Source organism: Papio anubis, chromosome 2 (genome assembly GCF_008728515.1).
Source record: "Papio anubis isolate 15944 chromosome 2, Panubis1.0, whole genome shotgun sequence".
Taxonomy (NCBI): domain Eukaryota; kingdom Metazoa; phylum Chordata; class Mammalia; order Primates; family Cercopithecidae; genus Papio; species Papio anubis.
In genome coordinates this window covers 155,142,395-155,162,077 of record NC_044977.1, presented here as the reverse complement: position 1 = coordinate 155,162,077, position 19,683 = coordinate 155,142,395, and the positions used below count along the sequence as shown (strand labels likewise).

At 37.6% G+C, this 19,683-nt stretch overlaps 1 protein-coding gene across 1 annotated transcript in view; it reads right to left on the bottom strand.

The window, feature by feature from the left end:
* STAG1 (stromal antigen 1) overlaps positions 1-19,683 on the bottom strand; it is a 327,523-nt gene that overhangs the window by 183,917 nt on the left and 123,923 nt on the right. The window contains exons 7-8 of the mRNA XM_031663744.1: positions 14,084-14,235; positions 11,632-11,705 (exon numbers count right to left, since the gene is read on the bottom strand). Coding sequence (XP_031519604.1) covers positions 11,632-11,705; positions 14,084-14,235 — 226 coding nt within the window. The remainder of the gene's footprint in view (positions 1-11,631; positions 11,706-14,083; positions 14,236-19,683) is intronic.

The following is a 19,683-nucleotide window of genomic DNA, read 5'->3' as shown; positions in this document are numbered from 1 at the left end:
TTCTATAAAAACCAGGCTAAGTCTTATTACACAATCTCATGGAAGCAGGATGAGGACAAAATCAATAGGCACAGCATGCTGATTAAAACTTAGTGACTATCGAGTATGGTAACTGCACATATACACAGTGAAATCATTCTTCCATCTAACTTTTCCATCTAACTCTTAGAGTTAGGTTAATTCTTAGAATTACCACTAATACTGAGATTATGAATGACTGTTTGCAACAGGCTAGAGAACATCAAGTCTTATCTTTACATCTTCAGCAGGGAAATCCTGTTCAAAACATTTTTTACACCCATCTCTACATCTATGCCTAATTTCTAATGTCTTTGTTGTTTCACCGACTAGACTACTGAACCGCTTATGTTCTCAGAACACAGGTTCTCTATATGCAATGCCGATTTTTTTTTTTTTTAATTTCTGCTAAAAAAAAAAAAAAAAAGCAGGTTACAAGTGCAGAACGTGCAGGTTTGTTACACAGGTACACATGTGCCATGGTGGTTTGCTGCACCTACTGACCCATCCTCTAAGTTCCCTCCCCTCACCCCCAACTCCCAACAGGCCCTGGTGTGTGCTGTTCCCCTGTGTGTGTCCATGTGTTCTCAATGTTCAGCTCCCACTTAAGAGTGAAAACATATGGTGTTTGGTTTTCTGCTCCTGTGTTAGTTTGCTGAGGATAATGGCTTCCAGCTTCATCCATGTCCTTGGAAAGGACATGATCTCACTCCTTTTTACAGCTACATCGTATTCCATGAACTATATGTACGACATTTGCTTTATCTAGTCTATCACTGATGGACATTTGGGTTGGTTTCACATTGCCAGTATTTTCATACCACATGTTTTCTAGGAATCCCAGTCCTTGTCTACTTCAGATGCCAGTCCAATCCTTCTCATCTTAACTTTAAAAATGTAAATATCCTTTTCTAGATTTGCAATTTGACAATGTGTGGCCAGAGAGCCTATTCTGTAGCTAGAAAAACTCCCTAGATGACTTGTCTCCTCTTTGGGTTCTAGCGCTCCAATCCACTTTGACTGCTGACACCACCCTGATAGATCATAATACATAATATATACATGTGAATAATCACATACAACACAGTAAAATTACAACTCTTGTGGTAGTTTTGAAGGATGTCCATAAATTCTTTGCTCCTTTCATTCCCCTTTTCTTGAGTGTGGGTATACTACGTAAAGTATCTGTGGTGAATATAATGTAGTAGAAATGAAGAATTCTGACTCCTGAGGCTAAGAGACTGTTTTGTTCTCTCTGTGATCACTCTCTCTGGGGAAGCCACCGGCTATGTCTTGATGCCATTCAAGGTGCTCTATGGAAAGCTCCATGTGATGAGTAACTAGAGCTTTCTGCCATCAGCCATGTAAGTCAGCCATTGTGGAAGCAGAACCTACAACCCCAGCCAAGTCCTCAGATGACCTGGAGGATACTTTGATTGTAATCTTATGAGAGATCTAAGCTAGAACCAGCTAGCTGGGCTACTCCCAAATTCCTGACCCATAGAAATTATGAGATAAATGTTTTTTGTTTGTTTTTTGAGACAGAGTCTCACTCTGTCACTCAGACTGGAGTGCAGTGGCGTGATCTCGGCTCACTGCAACCTCCACCTCCTGGGTTCAAGTGATTCTCCTGCCTTAGCCTCCCGAGTAGCTGGGACTATAGGCATGCACCACTGCATCTGGCTAATTTTTGTATTTTCAATAGAGACAGGGTTACGTCATGTTAGCCAGGCGGGTCTCGAACTCCTGACCTCAGGTGATACAACCACCTCGGCCTCCCACACGGCTGGGATTACAGGCGTGAGCCACTGCCCCCAGCCTGAGATAAATGTTTGACACCACCAAGTTTGGGAGTAATTTGTTACATGGCAAAAGATAATTAAAATTTTTAGTTTTCATTATTATTAAAGGCTCTTACAAATATAATCATAACCAATCAACTTACAGAATTAGTTCTTTAGTCCAAATAGCTCAAGTGCATCAGCACCTACACGTTTGTGGTTATCCCTATGTCTATAATACCCTGAATTCTACTCTGATTACCTACACTGATTATTCTTTCACGCTCTAGTGAAGTCTCAGTTCTGTGATTGCTATTATTACTCAACATTTGCTTTCTTGCTCTCCAGGAACTAATAGTATATTCCAGGAGATGCAGTATAAAATAAAAGTGCAGTATAATTCTAAATATCCCTGATTTGATTACAACATATCTTTTGACATAAACATATTTCCTCATACGTAAGAGTCCTCCAATTTTTATGTTTTCATATTAAATTTATTTTTAAACAACTAATCTCTATTTCCAATAGCCTCACCCTATTTAAGAAAGATGTCTAACTGAGGCATTTGGGAGCATCCAAAGCAAAGAGCAATGCAGGGGTGTAAAAAATAGTAAGAGGAAAGGAATAAAGACAATCATAAGACAGACTAATTTTTACAACATCCTAGCATTTAGGCCTTGAAATGAAAAACTAAACATGAAGGCTTTACTTGAAAACTCAAAGAAAGAAAAGGAACTATAAAAGAATAATTCAGGTGCAATTCTATTAATCCTTTGTTGTATTTTTTTACAGCATATGCTTGTTGTATTATTTTGTATTTTGTATTATTGCATTTTATATTGTATTTTGTATTATTTTACAACATAAAAGAATGATCATGTTTGCTTCTATGAAAAACTTACCTAATATTGATCATTACAATGTATCCTTTTGGGGAGAACATAACCCTTTAATTTGGTATCTAGACTTAAGTTTTCATTGGATTACTTTCTCAGCAGATGGAAGTTTAATTATTTTCTGCGTATAACAAAATGAAGTTGAACTCCAGTGAATTTTAATTAAGTGTTTCTTGTACTACCCTTATGGATGCTTTTCCAGTAAGGATGCAGACTAAATTAAAATGACTATAATACAAATTTCAAAAACAATGCTTAGCTAATATGGATATTCTGACACTCACAATTATTGCTCATGTACAAAGAATCTCATGAGAGCTCCAGAGGGAGAAATAATTATGGGCCAAAAAAGGCACACTATCCAAATTGCAGCACCCATTGAATTCAGGTCGCAACCAATTTTAACACTAAGATCAGGCTGGGAGGAAAAAAAAATCACATTTTCCAAAATAGAGCAATTATAGAGAATTTTTTGGTATGATATAGCCTAGTGAGAAAGAAATAGCTGAAAGAATTACAGAAAAGTCATACTGTTTCCTTTATTAGACTAAGAACTTGAGAACAGAGATCCTAACTTACAATAAGATGATTAAAATAAATACTACCTTAGTGAGTGCTGAATGTTAGTAAGTAGTGTTACAGAAAACACAGAAGCATGTAAAATGGAGAGGAGAGAAGGTGGTCAAGGAAGGCTTTTGAAAGGTAGTAAGGTGTAAGTGTAAACCTGAAGAGCTGAAACTGTCTTGTTTACAAATTAAATACAAATATTTCATTTATTATTTCAGGCTGACTAGAGTTATTTAATTTTAGATTTAATTTAATTTAATTTTATTTTTTGAGATGGAATCTCACTACCGTCACCCAGGCTGGAATGCAGTGGCACAATCTTGGCTCACTGCAACCTCCACCTCCCAGGATCAAGCGATTCTCCTGCCTCAGCCTCCTGAGTAGCTGGGATTACAGGCACGGACCATCACACCCTGTTTTTTTGTATTATTAGTAGAGATAGGGTTTTGCCATGTTGGCCAGGCTGGTCTCGAACTCCTGACCTCAAGTGATCCTCCCAAAGTGCTGGGATTACAGGTGTAAGCTACCGCACCTGATTGCTAGAGCTATTTTAGATGTATTGAAAATGCAGCAAGTTTATAAAACTATTTTTCATCTCATTTTTGTTGCTTAATAATAAGTAAAAACAGTGGCAAAGTACACAAAAAGACACTGCATCACTAAGAGTCTCACACAGAGAAGGTGATATGGCTATCTGTTACCCTGCATTACATCTTAATATTTTACTATTAACAAAATTTTAGGCTTTAATAAAATTAAAAATCAAACATCAAAGATACATTAGCTTTCAAAGAAAAATATCCTCTACTTAATATTTACATTTTAACTAGCAACCTGACCCCCACATTAGATCAAAGATGAAACATTAGGAAGAAGATTTAAATAATGGAATAACAGTTTGTTCAGAATAAATCCTATTATGGTATTGTATAAGAACTGCTCTGAAAGCATGATTCTGAAAGGTTTCATTGTAATATGAAACAATGAAAAGACTCAACTGTCTTAAAGACATCTGTTTTTCATCTTCTCAAAAGTACTTAAATCTGTCCTCTGATTAAGTTTGTCCTTACGGTCTAATGACTTGGTTATTCTTTTACCATCACTGAAATAACAGTCTTTCTGGTTGCTTTTATAACTTTGCCTTCATCTTTAATGGTTTTCATTTTCACTATGGTATGTCTAGATGTATAATATATTTCTTAACATACTCAGCACTCATTAAGTTTTTTTAATCCGAAGTTTCTGTTTAATTTTATAACATTGTACTCATTAGTACTACTTCTCTCTAATACATTTCTTTCTATGTATCTATTTTTTTAGACATGGGGTCTTGCTCTGTCATTCAGACTGGAGTGCAGTGGCTTGATCATAGCTCACGGCACCCTGGAACTCCTGGGCTCAAGCAGTCCTCCCATCTCATCCTCCTGTGTAGCTAGTACTACAGGTGCACACCACCATGATCAAGGGTTTCTCTCGTTTTCTGAAACTTGTTTTTAAAGGACCGACGAAGTGTCTGACACTACCCTTCCCATATCAGAAAGGTCTGTCCATATCTTTTTATCCCTTTATTACTGTGCTCTGGGTAAATTCCTCAGTATTACATTCTAATTCACTAACTGTCTCCTCAACATTCTAAAATATATCCTGTTTATTAAATATGAATTTGTGAGTGTTTTTCACATTCAGTATTTTGTGTTTTTACATCCCCTGGTTCTTATTATTTGTCATTTATTTGTTGAAGAAACTGATCATTTGGTCTGAGGTACAGTTTCCCAAATTCTAGACTTAAGCAATACCACAAGGATTCAGTCAGAAAACACATTCTTCTGGCCTCCATACTTACTGTAAATGATTACTTAGATCTAGCAGCATACAGATTAAAATCCAATTTGTTGGCTGGGTGCGGTGGCTCACACTTGTAATCCCAGCACTTTGGGAGCTCGAGGCAGAAAGATCACCTGAGGACAGGAGTTCAAGACCAGCCAGGCCAACATGGTGAAACCCTGTCTCTATTAAAAATAGAAAATTAGCTGAGGAAGGTGGCGCACACCTGTAATCCCAGCTACTCAGGAGGCTGAAGCAGGAGAATCACTTGAATCCAGGAGGCGGGGGCTGCAATCAGCCAAGATCACACCACTGCACTCCAGCCTAGGCGACAGAGCAAGACTCTGTCTCAAAAACAAAACAAAACAAAAAAACAAAAAAATCAAATTTGTTGGAAGTGGATGGCGGTAAATGGGACACAAAGTGGTAACTTAAAGTGCCATCTCTGCATAGTACCTACTACTTCCAGTACATGCAGTAATATCTCCTATTAATCAATAATGTAGACTGAGTGATACTTATGGAAATTAATGATTAGTATCCATGGCATGCTGATCACTTTTGCTAAGTAGGTCACATTCTCAACTACACTTGTATTCTAGTTTTGAATAGTTGTGTCAGGCTGTGACAGATCCAATACCAGTTTATGCAAGGTCTGATTAAATAAAATGCAAATCAACACTGTAACAGTAAGAAATTGAATAATTGTTGTTTCTACAAGGATAATAGGTTGAAAGCTTTGTCAAGACTCAACAAAGGTGAGTCATTAAAATAAACACTGGTGTTACAGACTGACAGAAAATCAAAAAATATGGATTCTGAATTCAAGACTGCATGACAGAGCCAAGATGGACAGAATTTATGCTCTCACCTGAAAAAAGTAAATGAAAACAAAAACCAAATTGCACAAAATGATTTTTAGATGTTGGATTATCAGAGTAGAACGGTAATCTCTGAGGGGGGAAAACATAAGGTGAGCCCTAAGACTGTCCCCAGATATATACATGTCATTTAACAGTTTAAGCAGGGGAAAATTTACCTTACAAGGGACACAAAATGAAGTCCTTCAAACTGAAAGAAAATAACACGATACAATAACTAAATTCCACATGAAAAAAATGAAGAACATCAAAAATGTTAACAGGAAAGTAAATTAGAAGACAGTAAGTATATTTTCTTCTCTTAATTTTATTAAGAGATGACTGAACACTGAAAAAATGAAGTACAGGTGGGTTAGTAACTAATGTAGACAAAATATACACAACAATAACAGCACAAAGGAAGGACAAGAAAATGAAGCTAGGCTACAGTAGTGCTTTGTGGAATATTTAGGGCTAATAAGGGGAGTTCAGAAAGGAGGAAGGATATAAAATGAATAATCTTAGTTTTCAACTTAAGAAATAATTAGGCCAGGAATGATAGTTAACGCCTAATCACAGCACTTTGGGAGGCTGAGGCTGGTGGACGGTTTGAGCCCAAGAATTTGAGACCAGCTTGGGCAACATGGTGAAAACTCGCCTCCACTAAAAATACAAAAAACTAACCAGGTATGGTAGCGTGTGCTTATAGTCCCAGCTACTCAGGAGGCTGAGGTGGGAAGATCGCCTGAGCCCAGGACGTTGAGCCTGAAGTGAGCTCTGACTGTGCCACTGCACTCACACCTGGGTGACAGAGTAAAACCCTGTCTCAAAAAAACCAAACCAAACCAAAATGAAAAGATTAGCAAAGGATGGCTCACACCTGTAATCCCATCACTTTGGGAGGCTGAGGTTGGTGGATCACTTGAGTCCAGGAGTTGAAGACCAGCCTGGACAACAGGGCCAAACCCTGACTCTACAAAAATAACAAAAATTAGCCAGGCATAGTGATGTGTGCTTGTAGTCCCAACTACTCAGGGGGCTGAGGCGGGAGTACTGCTTGAGCCCAGGAGGTCAAGGCTGCAGTGAGCAATGATCATGACACTGCACTCCAGCTTGGACAACAGAGCGAGATCCTGTCTCAAAAAAAAAAAAAAAAAAAAAAGCAAATTAAAACCAAAGCAACCAGACAGAAAGAAATAATAAATACTGAAACATAAATCAAGGAAATAAAAAAGAGAAAGCCAACAGAACTACAAGTTCATTATTATTTGAAAAGATCAACAAAACTGAAACTTATAGTGAGACGGAGAAAGACAAAAAAGACACAAATCACACAAGAATAAATAAGGGGGCTGCCAACCCCCCAAAAATTAAAATGACTACAAAATATTATGAATAATATTATGCCATTAAATTTACAATTTGCATGAAATAGACATATTGCCTGAGAAATACAAATGACCAAATCTGACTCAAAAACAAAAAATCTGGCAGTGTGCAGGGCACAGTGGCTCATACCTATAATCCTAGTATTTTGGGAGGCTGAGGCACAAGGACTGCTTGAGGTCAAGAGTTCTCAACCATTCTGGGCAAAATAGAGAGCTCTAGTTTCCACAAAAAATAAAAAATTAGCCAGGTATGGTGGAGTTTGCCTGCAGTCCCAGCTACTTGGGAGATGAGGCAGGAGAACTGCTCGAGCCCAGGAGAATAAGGCTCTAGGGAGTTGTGATTGTGCCACTGCACTCTAGCCTGGGTGACAGAGAGAGACTCTGTCTCAAGAAAATACATTGATAAAAAACAAAACAAAATAAAAAAAAATTCAGGATACATAAAGTAAATTGAATTAGTAATTAAAACTCTTTACACAAAGAAAAGCCTGGGATCAAGGGGCTTCTCTGCTGAATTCTACCAACATAGAAATATTACCAATCCTTCATAAATTCTTTCAGAAAACAGAGCAGGAAGAACGGCTCCCAGTGTATTCTATAAGGCTAGTATTGACACTGTTACTCCTTATGAAAGTAAATGCACAAATCCTTAACAAAATACTAGCAAACTGAATCCAGCAGCATATAAAAAGGATTGTATATCATGGCCATGTGGAATTTCTCCCAAAATGCAAGGTTGGTATAATATCTGAAAATCAATGAACACAATACACCATATTAATAGAATAAAAGAAAAAACCTGCATGACCACCTCATTCAAAACAGAAAAGATACAGAAAAATATCAATCCATCATGATAAAAACACCCAAAAATCAGACTAGAAGTAAATTTCCTCATCCTACTGAAGAGTATCTATACAAAACTTACAGTTGATAACATCGTGCCTAATTTCAAAGTCTGATTGTTTCCCCCTTAAGATAAGGAATAAATTAAATATTGTTAAGAGGTTAATTCTCTTCAAATTGGTTTACAGAGTCATTACAATCCCTATGATAATTTCAGAAACTTTTGTTCAAAAATCGACAAGCTGATCCTAAGATTTATATAGAAATGCAAAGAATCTATACTAGTCAAAAATTTTTTGAAAACAAAGAATAAAGTAAGACAACTTACACTACCTAATTTTAAAAGCTCGTCTAAAGCATACTCAATGCAGTTGGTTATCAGAATAAGGATATACAGAAAATCCAAAAATAAAACCTTGTTTTTATAGTCAATTCATCTTCAAGAGAGATGGCACAGTAATTCAATTGGGGAAGGATACTTTGCCATTAAATGGTGCTAGGAAAACTGAAAATTTGTATGCAAAAAGTAGACTTCTGCCCTTGTATCACATCATGTACAAAAATTGAATTAAAAATGGTTCATATGCCTTAATAGAAGAGATAGAAATAAACTTCTAAAATAAAACCCAGAAGAAATCTTAGGGTTAGGCAATGTTCACAGATACCAAAAACATGACCACAGAAGAAAAACTCACGAATCGGGCCATACAAATTGAAAACATTTGCTCTGTAAAGGTCACCATTAAGAAAATGAAAAAAAGCTATACATCTGTTAATGAACTTGTATCAAGAATACCAGCCGGGTGTGGTGGCATGAATGGCACGGTGGCTCATGTCTGTAATCCCAGCACTTTGGGAGGCCAAGGTGGGTGGATCTCTTGAGGTCAGGGGTTCAAGACCAGCCTGACAACATGGTGAAACTCTGCCTCTATTAAAAATACAAAATTACGGCCAGGTGCGGTGCCTCGCGCCTATACTCCCAGCACTTTGGGAGGCCGACGCAGGTGGATCACGGGGTCAGGAGATCGAGACCATCCTGGCTAACATGGTGAAACTGTGTCTCTACTAAAAATACAAAAAATTAGCCAGGTGTGGTGGCAGGTGCCTGTAGTCCCAGCAACTCGGGAGGCTGAGGCAGGAGAATGGTGTGAACCCAAGGGGCGGAGCTTGCAGTGAGCAGACACTGCGTGACACTGCACTTTAGCCTGGGCGACAGAGCGAGACTCTGTCTTTAAAAAAAAAAAAACCCACAAAATTAGCTGGGTGTGGTGGTGCACACCTGTAATCCCAGCTACTCAGTAGGCTGAGGCAGGAGACGGAGGTTGCAGGGAGCCGAGATCGCACCATTGCACTCCAGCCCGGGCATCAAGAGCAAAACTCCATCTTATTAAAAAAAAATATATATATATATACACACATATATATAAATGTAAATATATATATATAAATGTAAATATATATATATATATAAAATGTGTACTACAGCTAGCAACACATTCAATGACTAAAAAGCTCTGATTTTGTTCAGAAAAGTCAGATTCCCCTCCCCAACAAAAACCCCCAAGATATACTGTATAATTCCATTTGTATAAAATTCTAGAAAATGTAAACAAATCAGATAGCACATCAATGCTTGTTTGAGGATGATGGCAAGGCAGAATGACAGGAAGGGAGATAGAAAGGAGTTACGAAGTGCCATTAGAAAACTTGGCACTTGAATTACTTAAGGACGATGGAGAGATTCATTATCTTGGTTGTGGTGGTGGTATGTATACACAGGTGTATGTATGTCAAAAATTCATCAAATTATGAACTTAAATGTGTAGTTTATTTTGTGAATTATACCTCCATAACGGTGCAGTTAAAAAAAACACAAAAAACAAAAACAAAGACTGCATGGCAGGTATATGGAAATTCTAGTTCTTTTTAAAACAAATATATTAGTAACATGTTACACACGCAGTATGTCCAAGAAAGCGGACATAAAACTCCAATCAGACAATCCATACTCAACATAAAAGTCCTGGACCTATTTCAAAAGAACATTTTGTTCTTTCGGTTAAAATGTTTAAGTTCCATTAAAATAAATTATCAAACAGATACACACACACACACACACACACACACACACACACACACACACACAAAGCTGCCCCTTGGTATACACAGGGATTGCTTCTAGGACTGCTCACATATAGCAAAATCCATGCATACTCAAAAATATTACAGTTGTCTCTGAGTAATCTGCATATTCAAGAAGTTAGCCCTCCACATAAACAGGTTTCATATCCCACAAATACTGTATTTTCAATCCGTGTTTAGTTGGAAACAAATGGTTTACAGGCAATTCTTGCAGTTCAAACCCATGTTGTTCAAAGGTCAGCTATGTATGTGTGTATTTCTTTGTTTTGTTTTAGACAGGGTCTTGTTATGTCACCCAGGCTGGAGTGCAGTGGTGTAATCAAGGCTCACTGCAGCCTTGACCTCCTGGGTTCAGGCAATCCTCCCACCTCAGCCTCCCGAGTAGCTGGGACTACAAGTGCACGCTACCACAACTGGCTGATTTTTAAATTTTCTGTAGAGACGTAGTCTTGAACTCCTGGTCTCAAGTGATCCCCCCACCTTAGCCTCCCGAAGTGTCAGGACTACAGGGATGAGCCACCACATCCCACCGCTCTATATTAATTAGCCAAATATACTCTCAAATGGGTATGAAAACAGTGCTTCTATTTATTGTCTGTCTACTTACATCACATCTAATCAACAGAAGGTAACAAGTATATGTATATGATTCATTCATTCAACGTAAAATATGCTCTTTTACAATATAGTTAGTGTTTTTAAGGTTCTTGGGCTTCACAGAAAGACAAACTAAAATCATTCACAATGGAGGATGACAAAAATATTTTGCTAACAGCTTTTATTTCAATGTGTTTATCTGAAAGGAAACAAGAATGAAGATATAGTTGTTGCATTAACTGCAGGGGGTGCCCTTCTCTGTCCTCTTTTCACCCAGCTTCACATAGGTGTTTGTTTTTGTTTTTTTTTTTTTTTTAAATTATTAATTTGCCCATGGAACAAAATGAGTACCACAGAGCAAGAAAGTAGGGCATTTAATTTTTTAAATGTGAAAACAAGAATATCTTATTAAAGCCATATTAGTTTATGATTCTATTAATTAATATTCCATCAGTATAAATCCAAGTACATAAGCTACTTCCAACGGCCTATGTTCTGAATTTGGAAGAGTGTAACAGCGGTATGGCAGCAGTCATACAATTTCTTCTATAGTTGTAGTGTGACACTGACAGCCAAAGTTGTTTTGCAGAAAATAAAACACGAGTCATAATTAGTGAGTTTTATAGTTAGCCTGGGCCACACACACACACAAAAAAATCAATAAATGTTTAATTGAAAAGCCTTCAAAATTATTTTTAAAATCTCTTACCGGTATCTATGAACAAATATACCCTTAAAAATAGAGTTCATCATATTTTCAATTTCATCCTGATTTTCTTGTAGCTGAAATGAAAAAATATATATAAATTGTAATATTGGTCATTTTATTTGGAAGGAACAGTTCCAATTGTTTTTAAATCCTGGTTATTCTCATTCTGGGTAGTTTTCAACCCTTTTTCTCACTTGTACGACAGATGTGTGAATTACCAGTATATTTCCATTATTCCTATACATTTATATCATATTGGTTTCAGAACTTTCCACTGTCTGTCTCTAGACACAAACTTCACAATGACAAACAAGGAGTGGTGGCATAGCTAAGTGTGGTCAGATTCCTATCTCTGAAATATCATCTGCCTTAGGAACAGACCTCTTCTGTCCAAATCAGGTCCCTGGGCTTGGTTTTGCCTTTCTTGGTTGAAGAAACATCCCTAATTAACATATGTGATGTTGTAAAAGAAACTTCCTACTCCATCTAATGTATCTAAACATTACTCTGCATCTCACTAGCCTGTAACAGAGAGCAGGTCACCTTCCCAAAATAAGAGGTATAACAGAAGATAAAAAGGATCCTGGCTACTTATGGTGAAGTACAGTAACAAAATTAAAAATATCTATGGCAAAGATACGAATTTCAGGCAACAAAACTGATCAGAGTTAAAGTTTGTGTTTATTATTACTCAAAAACAACAACAGCATTGAATTACATTCAAGGTGGTATTTATTATTCTAATTTATTCTATAATTTACTGTATAGTAATATTCAGTGAAATATTTGCTTTTACTACATACATGACATGAATGTGACAATAAAATTCCCTCAGATTTATTCTTTTGCTGTATGCTTTGTTTCAGGCTTTACCAAAATAATTTTGGGAATACTTTTATAGCAAATCATTCAAATTTCTGCAACTTCCTCCAAGTGTTAACAATTACTTTTATTGCATTTATCATATAAAAACTAATTATTTTATAAGAGGCATATATTTCTGAGTCAGCAGTACTTACGAAAGCCTAGCTCTAGTACTTACTTCTATAATATTTCAAGTACGGTATGTGTGAAGGGTTCAACTACGTTCCTTAAATATTTGTAAGCTGAAATTCTAACCTCGAGTACCTCAGAATGTGAAATTAGGAAAGAGGACTGTGGCAGATTTAATTCATTAAGATGGGGCCATACTGGAGTAGGGTAGGACCCTAATCCAATATGACTGATGTCCTAAAGAATAAATTTGGAGACAGACATACACACAGGAAGAATGTCATGCAAAGATTGGAATTATGCTGCCAGCAGCCAAGCAACTACCAGACACTAGGAGAGAAGCCTGGAACACATCCTTCCTAACACCTTCCAAGAGAGGATGGCCCTGCCAACACCTTGATCTTGGAATTCTAGCCTGCAAACCTGCGAGATAATATTATTTTTTTAAGTCATTCAGTTTGTGGTACTTTGTCATAGCAGCCCTATCAAACTAATACAGTATGGCTAATAATTTAATCAAAACAGTGTTGCTTTTTCTTGCCTGTTATGAACCCATTAAGTTATTATTCATACATAATTCCCTTGCAGTAATGTGATGATCTTTTTTCAAGTTATAAGATAGACTAATAGTGCAGATCTAAGATTTTATGTAGTATTGGATAAATAAAAATGTTTCCTATTAAAAACCCAGTACAGGCCAGGCATGGTAGCTCACACCTGTAATCTCAGCACTTTGGGAGGCCGAGGTGGATGGATCACCTGAGGCTGGGAGTTTGAGATCAGCCTGACCAACACATGGAGAAACCCCATCTCTACTGAAAATACAAAATTAGCCAGGTGTGGTGGCGCATGCCTGTACTCCCAGCTACTTGGGAGGCTGAGGCAGGAGAATCGCTTTTGGGGAGGCGGAGGTTGCAGTGAGTCAAGATCGCACCATGGCACTCCAGCCTGGGCAAGAAGAGCGAAACACCAACTCAAAAAAAAAAAAAAAGTATAAAATCATTTTTAACACATACATGAAAATGTCATTGTAAAACTGAGACCAATCTTATTCACAGGAGTCACTATAAAACTGGGAAAAAATCGTATTCACAGGAGTGCCTTATACATCAGCTAGTATGCAGCCTTTGGTTTTTTCCTGGAAATGTAGCTTTGCTGGCTCCCAGTTCTGACTTTAGTATTTATCATACTTTTTGAGCCTATAGCCTTACAACTTTTTTGAGTTGCCTAACTCCCAGACCAACTTCTTTCAAAAACAGACATGTTCTATGATTCCTTTCTGCCATCAGACGGCACTTACATGATCCCCAATGAATGCTCCAGTTTCACTTGGAAACCCTGACATCAAATAACCTAATTAAATATATGCATAAACTTTTTTACAGAGGATTTAAAAAGTACTAATGTCATATATATTCCACACATTTACAGAACATAAAATCATCAGTTGCCAACTTACCTCTTTGCGTTTCTGAAGTAGTAACTCCAACCTTTCATTGGCTCTCTTCCCAATCATTTTATTTCTCTCAGCTTCATACTGTCTCTGGGTATTATCCTGATGAATACTGAGGTTTAAGGCAACATTCACCAGAGCAGTCATGAGCTTCATGGCTATGAAATGAAGAAATATTAAAATATTTATGAATCAAAACTTTATCCATATAAGATTATAAATAAAGTCAATGGATGAAGAAATGAAACTAGTGAATTTCTGTTTTACAATCCAGGCATAATTTTAGTTTAAATAAAAGATAACTAATGTATAGAAATAAACTCATCTGCAATATAATTTTCTCTACCTCAGCTTGGCTTGTTAACACTTTCCATTTAAACACAGCCTCATCCTAACTAACAGAAGAAAGCAATTTAGTAGTATCATCTTCAACAACTCCTTTGCCCCACTCCTAAAAATACACCCATTAAGGGCACACTAATCAAGCCTAAACCTCTCTTCTGATCATCAAATATGAGTATATATAAATGCATCCTTAGTACCTTTACTTAAATGTGTCAAAGGTATCTTAGATGTTTTAAATGTTTACAATCAATTTGTGATGTTTACCCCCACATATGGTCCTTTCCCTTTGTTCCTCACCTCAGAGTTGCACAACCTCCAAACCTGAAAAACATACTGATCCTACCAAACTCATAAAAGTCCATTAAAAATGTACTTTGTGAATTTCCAATTGACCTATCCTCCCCAGCCACAGTGATAATGTACTTTTAAATGTTCACTTGTATTTGTAAATCTTATTACTTTCAAATTTGTTTCACATCCTCTGACAAACTGGTATGACACACACCTCAAACTTCCGTCTTTTCATATTTGTTTTCATTACTGAGATAGTGAGAATATAGGAAATACAGGCAAAGGAACAAGAGAGTTTGTAGTGCTAAATAATTTCCCCTTTTTGTTCCTTTTAGGCTAAACATTCAGTTATTTAAAAAATTGAACTTTTCAGTGTTTTAGAATAACTGATTCATTTATCTGCAAACATACCCATATAATTAAAAGCAAGCATGCACTGTTTATAAACTTTCATTTTCTTTTTTTTTTTTTTTTTTTTTGAAGTGGAGTTTCGCTCTTGTTGACCAGGCTGGAGTGCAATGGCGCAATCTCGGCTCACTGCAACCTCCACCTCCCGGGTTCAAGTGGTTCTCCTGCCACAGCCTCCCGAGTAGCTGGGATTACAGGCATGCACCACCACACCCAGCTTATTATTGTATTTTTTAGTAGAGACAGGGTTTCACCATGTTGGCCAGGCTGGCCTCGAACTCTCAACCTCAGGTGATCCGCCCACCTCAGCCTCCCAAAGTGCTGGGACAGCATGAGCCACCATGCCTTAACATTTTTTCTTAATTACATATGTAAACATATATGTTTTCTAAATACACTTATGTATGTATGTATGTTGTATCTGTGTTTCTCATCTCAATTTGTTATTCGGAAACCTCATTTACATTTTGATCTAGTTCTGTGTTATTAAATAATTGTTGCTATCTTCAAACCAAAAATGTAAGATAAAATCTGAAAACAAATGTTTAAGTTAGTGACCATTACATGTGGGGAAGAAATGCAAAAAACCTGAAAACAAATTTAAATTAGTGACCAGAAATGGATTTTTCAGGATTTTTGCATTAGAAATGCATTAAACAAATGTTTCTTTTCCCCTGTAGATAGTGTTCCTCAAACACTAAACTGAGAAATAGTTCTTGTGTTTCAAAAAATATAAGATAGTGATTTTGAGTTTTCCTTTGTGTGTTGCCAGTAGTAGTATATTGCACCACACTATGGAAGTTTAAAAGAATTTGTAAAATTAAATCAAAGCATGAAAGAGAATAGCTCAAAGACAAGAGGGAATCTGAGCATTCAAACTACTCAAGCCGATAATACTGCTTATCAGTTTGTTCTGAGCATGGCGGCTTATCAACTAAAGGAACTTAATTTTAGTATCTACCTTCAGATATCTAATGCAAATGACTTGAAGATCCAGGAGCTAAAAAAGCATTAAAATTAACACCCAACCTAGTTGGCGCAATTCACCAGTGGAAACTGGAGGTAACGGATTTTTAAAACTTCATAGCTTTTACTTTCAGCTATATATCTTCTTGTGAACCCAGATCCCAAACTCCAAATGTCATTATTTAATGACTTCCTTCCAATCCTAGATACATAAACAGTAATCAACAAACTAAACAAACAAGACATGTAAAAATGATCAACATATCTTCGGAAGCATATTAGGTATAATACAGCAGTGTTTACTGATAAAAATATTTTTAAACCTGTAAAACTGAGACTTCACTGAGTAACACATAAACAGCTATTAAAAACCTCAAATTAAACGTATAGACAAAAAAATGAAGATTATGATGTTTAACTGAGTCCACTGAAAAGACTTAACCCTGCATAGAAATGGTATTATAAATTTTCCTGGTACTACCACCAAAACCTTTATAAGTTAATAATCCTGCAGGAATTCAGCCATTATAATGTGACATCAGCTTTTAAGTGGCTTTGTCTAGCAAGGAGAAGAATACGCCCTTCATTCAGCTACATTTAACTGCTGACTATAAAATGGTAAATATGTTCTAGCATTACGACATTGGAGATTGTACAGAGCTGACCACAACAAGTTTATTAGAAGTTCATTATAAGCAAAAAATTGAAAACATTTAGAAATTTTTATAGCAATCTGACAATTTAATGCCTGTTGATTTTAATAGCATGACACTAATACATACATATACTATTTCCACTGCATTTTTACAAAAGTACAGTTGCATTGCAGATTTGTACTAAAAACTGGCCATTCATCATAGCTAAAGAAGCACTTATTTAAAACTTGTTCGCTCATCTAACAATCCAGCATATACTGAGCACTGTTGTAGTATAAGGATATGTAAGTGAACAAAACAAAGTACTTGCTTTTGTGATTTTTACATCTCTAGTGAGGAAAGAAGACAATAAATGAATAGATAATATGCAAATAAAAAAACATACTCAGTTAAGGATTAGTGCTATAAAGAAAAAGTGTGGTAAAATTAAATTAGAGTGAAGGAGTGCTATTTTAGATGGTTTTTTCGGGCACCTCTGGAGGCCTTGACATTTGAGTGCATGAAGTGAAGGAATGGTCACATGATTCACAGCAGAACAGTTTTCTTTTCCAGGAACCTGCTATAAGGTAAACTATTGGGAGGACGGTATCTCACTATAGAGCATAATATTTAGTCTCTGGTTGGAGCACACAGGCAGTTAGAGGCAGAAGAGGATACTTAAAAGGAAGGAAGAGGCCAGATTATAAGTGAGTGTTACTAGATTCAGTTAATCATCTCTCCTTAGGGCTCTGAATTAAATCTTAACTATGTGAAGATCTCCTAGAGAATGTGGGAGTGATGTGAAATTGTAGCCTGAATTAGACTTTAAACCGATGTGCACTGTGAGTATAGGAGAGTAAAACTGGAAGGAGACTAAATAGGGAGCAGCGGTGGAGAGCTGAAAAATATTTTGCTCAAAGTTTGCAATGACTTGAAGTTTTCGCCTTTGGCAACCTCAGTGAGATGATGCTGGTTAGATTAAGTTGGCAGCAATAGGTGGAGAGAAAATGTTAGCATATGAAGTGTGTATTCTTTGAAAATACCGCAGGCCGGGGCCAGATGGTTCACGCCTGTACCCCAGCACCCTTTGGGAGGCTGAGGTGGTGGATCACTGGAGGTCAGAGTTCTGAGACCAGCCTGGTCAACATGGTGAAACCCCGCCTACTAAAATACAAAAAAAATTTGCCGGATGTGCTGATGCACGCCAGTAATCCCAGCTACTTGGGAGTTGAGGCAGGAGAATCGCTGATTAGCTGATGAGGTAGAGACTGCAGTGAGCCAGGTGATCGCACCACTGCACCCCGTGCCGTTCTAGCCTGTGAGATACAGCAAGACTCCATTTCAAAAAAAAAAGAAAGAAAAAGGAAAGAAAATACCGCTGAAAGAATTTGTTAGATTACAATGAAGGAAATGAGATAAATAGAAAGGGCAAAAGATAATAGAAATATTTTTATTAGTTATGTAAGTGGAAATGTCTAGTAGATGCCACATTTGAAGTCATTATCATACTGGTATTCAGAACCACAAACCAGATGGAAATTAAAAAGGTGGTATTATTTGTGCTGTAAACAAAAGATCACCAAGATATTTTGTTGATGGAAAAACAGGCAAAATAGCCTTATGCAGTAAAGCGATATGCTATCATTTCAGCAAAAGAACGTATTATTTATTTTACGCGTTAAAGTCACTCTGCGGTAAGCTGTATAAACATTGCTCTATTCATATTAACTCACAACCCACGGTGGCGAAGTACCATTATTAGTCCCTTCAGTCGTTCATGCCACGGTATTCGCCCGCGACTGACGCACCGCGAGATGGAATTCATCCGCCGCGTCTTACCCGTTCCATGGCAGTCCACTCTCAAACACCACGTCCGTCATTCTCACTTGAATGTGTATATTTGCTATTATTTTGGTATTATAACATGTTTAAAAACTAAGAAACTGGCAACTTTGGTTGTCTTCTAAGGAAGCTAATTTGAGGATCGGGACAGGAGGAAAGAGTAACATTTCTCACCATATAAAATTTTACTTTTTTTTTTTTTTTTTGAGACAAGGTCTTGCTCTGTCACCCAGAATAGAGCACAGTGGTGCAATCACAGTTCCCTTCTGCAGCCTCGGGACCTCCCAGGCTCAAGTGATCCCTCCCATCTCAGCCTTCCTCCTGAGTAGCTGGGACTACAGCTACCACCATGCCCAGCTCAATTAAAAAATCTGGGGCTTTGAGCAAGATGGCTCTATCAGGAACAGCTCCAGTCTCCAACCCCCAGCCAGCATGCACACAGAAGACCTGGGTGATTTCTATTTTCAACTGACACCCACCTCTGTGACAGGGCACAGCTCGCTACACAATGTCGTAACAACAAACAACAAAGCAGCAGAAACCTCTGCAGACGAAATCCACTCTGGGTTCACAGCTAAAGAGAGCAGTGGATCTCCCAACATGGGAGTGCGCTTTCGCCGAGATCTGAGAACTGGACAGGTCACCGCGTCCCTTTGACTCTGAGTAGCCTAATCAACTGGGAGACATCTCTCACTAGGGGCAGTCTGATGACTCACACCACAGGGTGAGTGCACCTCTCGAGAGGAAAGCTTCCAAAGCAAGAAATCAGACAGGTACACCTCGCTGTTCAGCAATATTCTATCTTCTGCAGCCTCTGCTGCCGATACCCAGGCAAACAGGGTCTGGAGGACCTCGCCAATCTCCAACAGACCTACAGCTGAGGGTCCTGACTAGAAGGAAAACTATCAAACAGGAAGGACACTCACACCAAAACCCCCATCAGTACATCACCATCATCAAAGACCAGAGGCATGATAAAACCACAAAGATGGGGAAAAGCAGGCAGAAAAGCTGGAAATTCAAAACAAGAGCACATCTCCCCGCAGCAGCTTAGCTCATCGCCAGCAAACGATCAAAAGCTGGACGGAGAATGACTTTGACGCAGATGAGAAGAAGGCT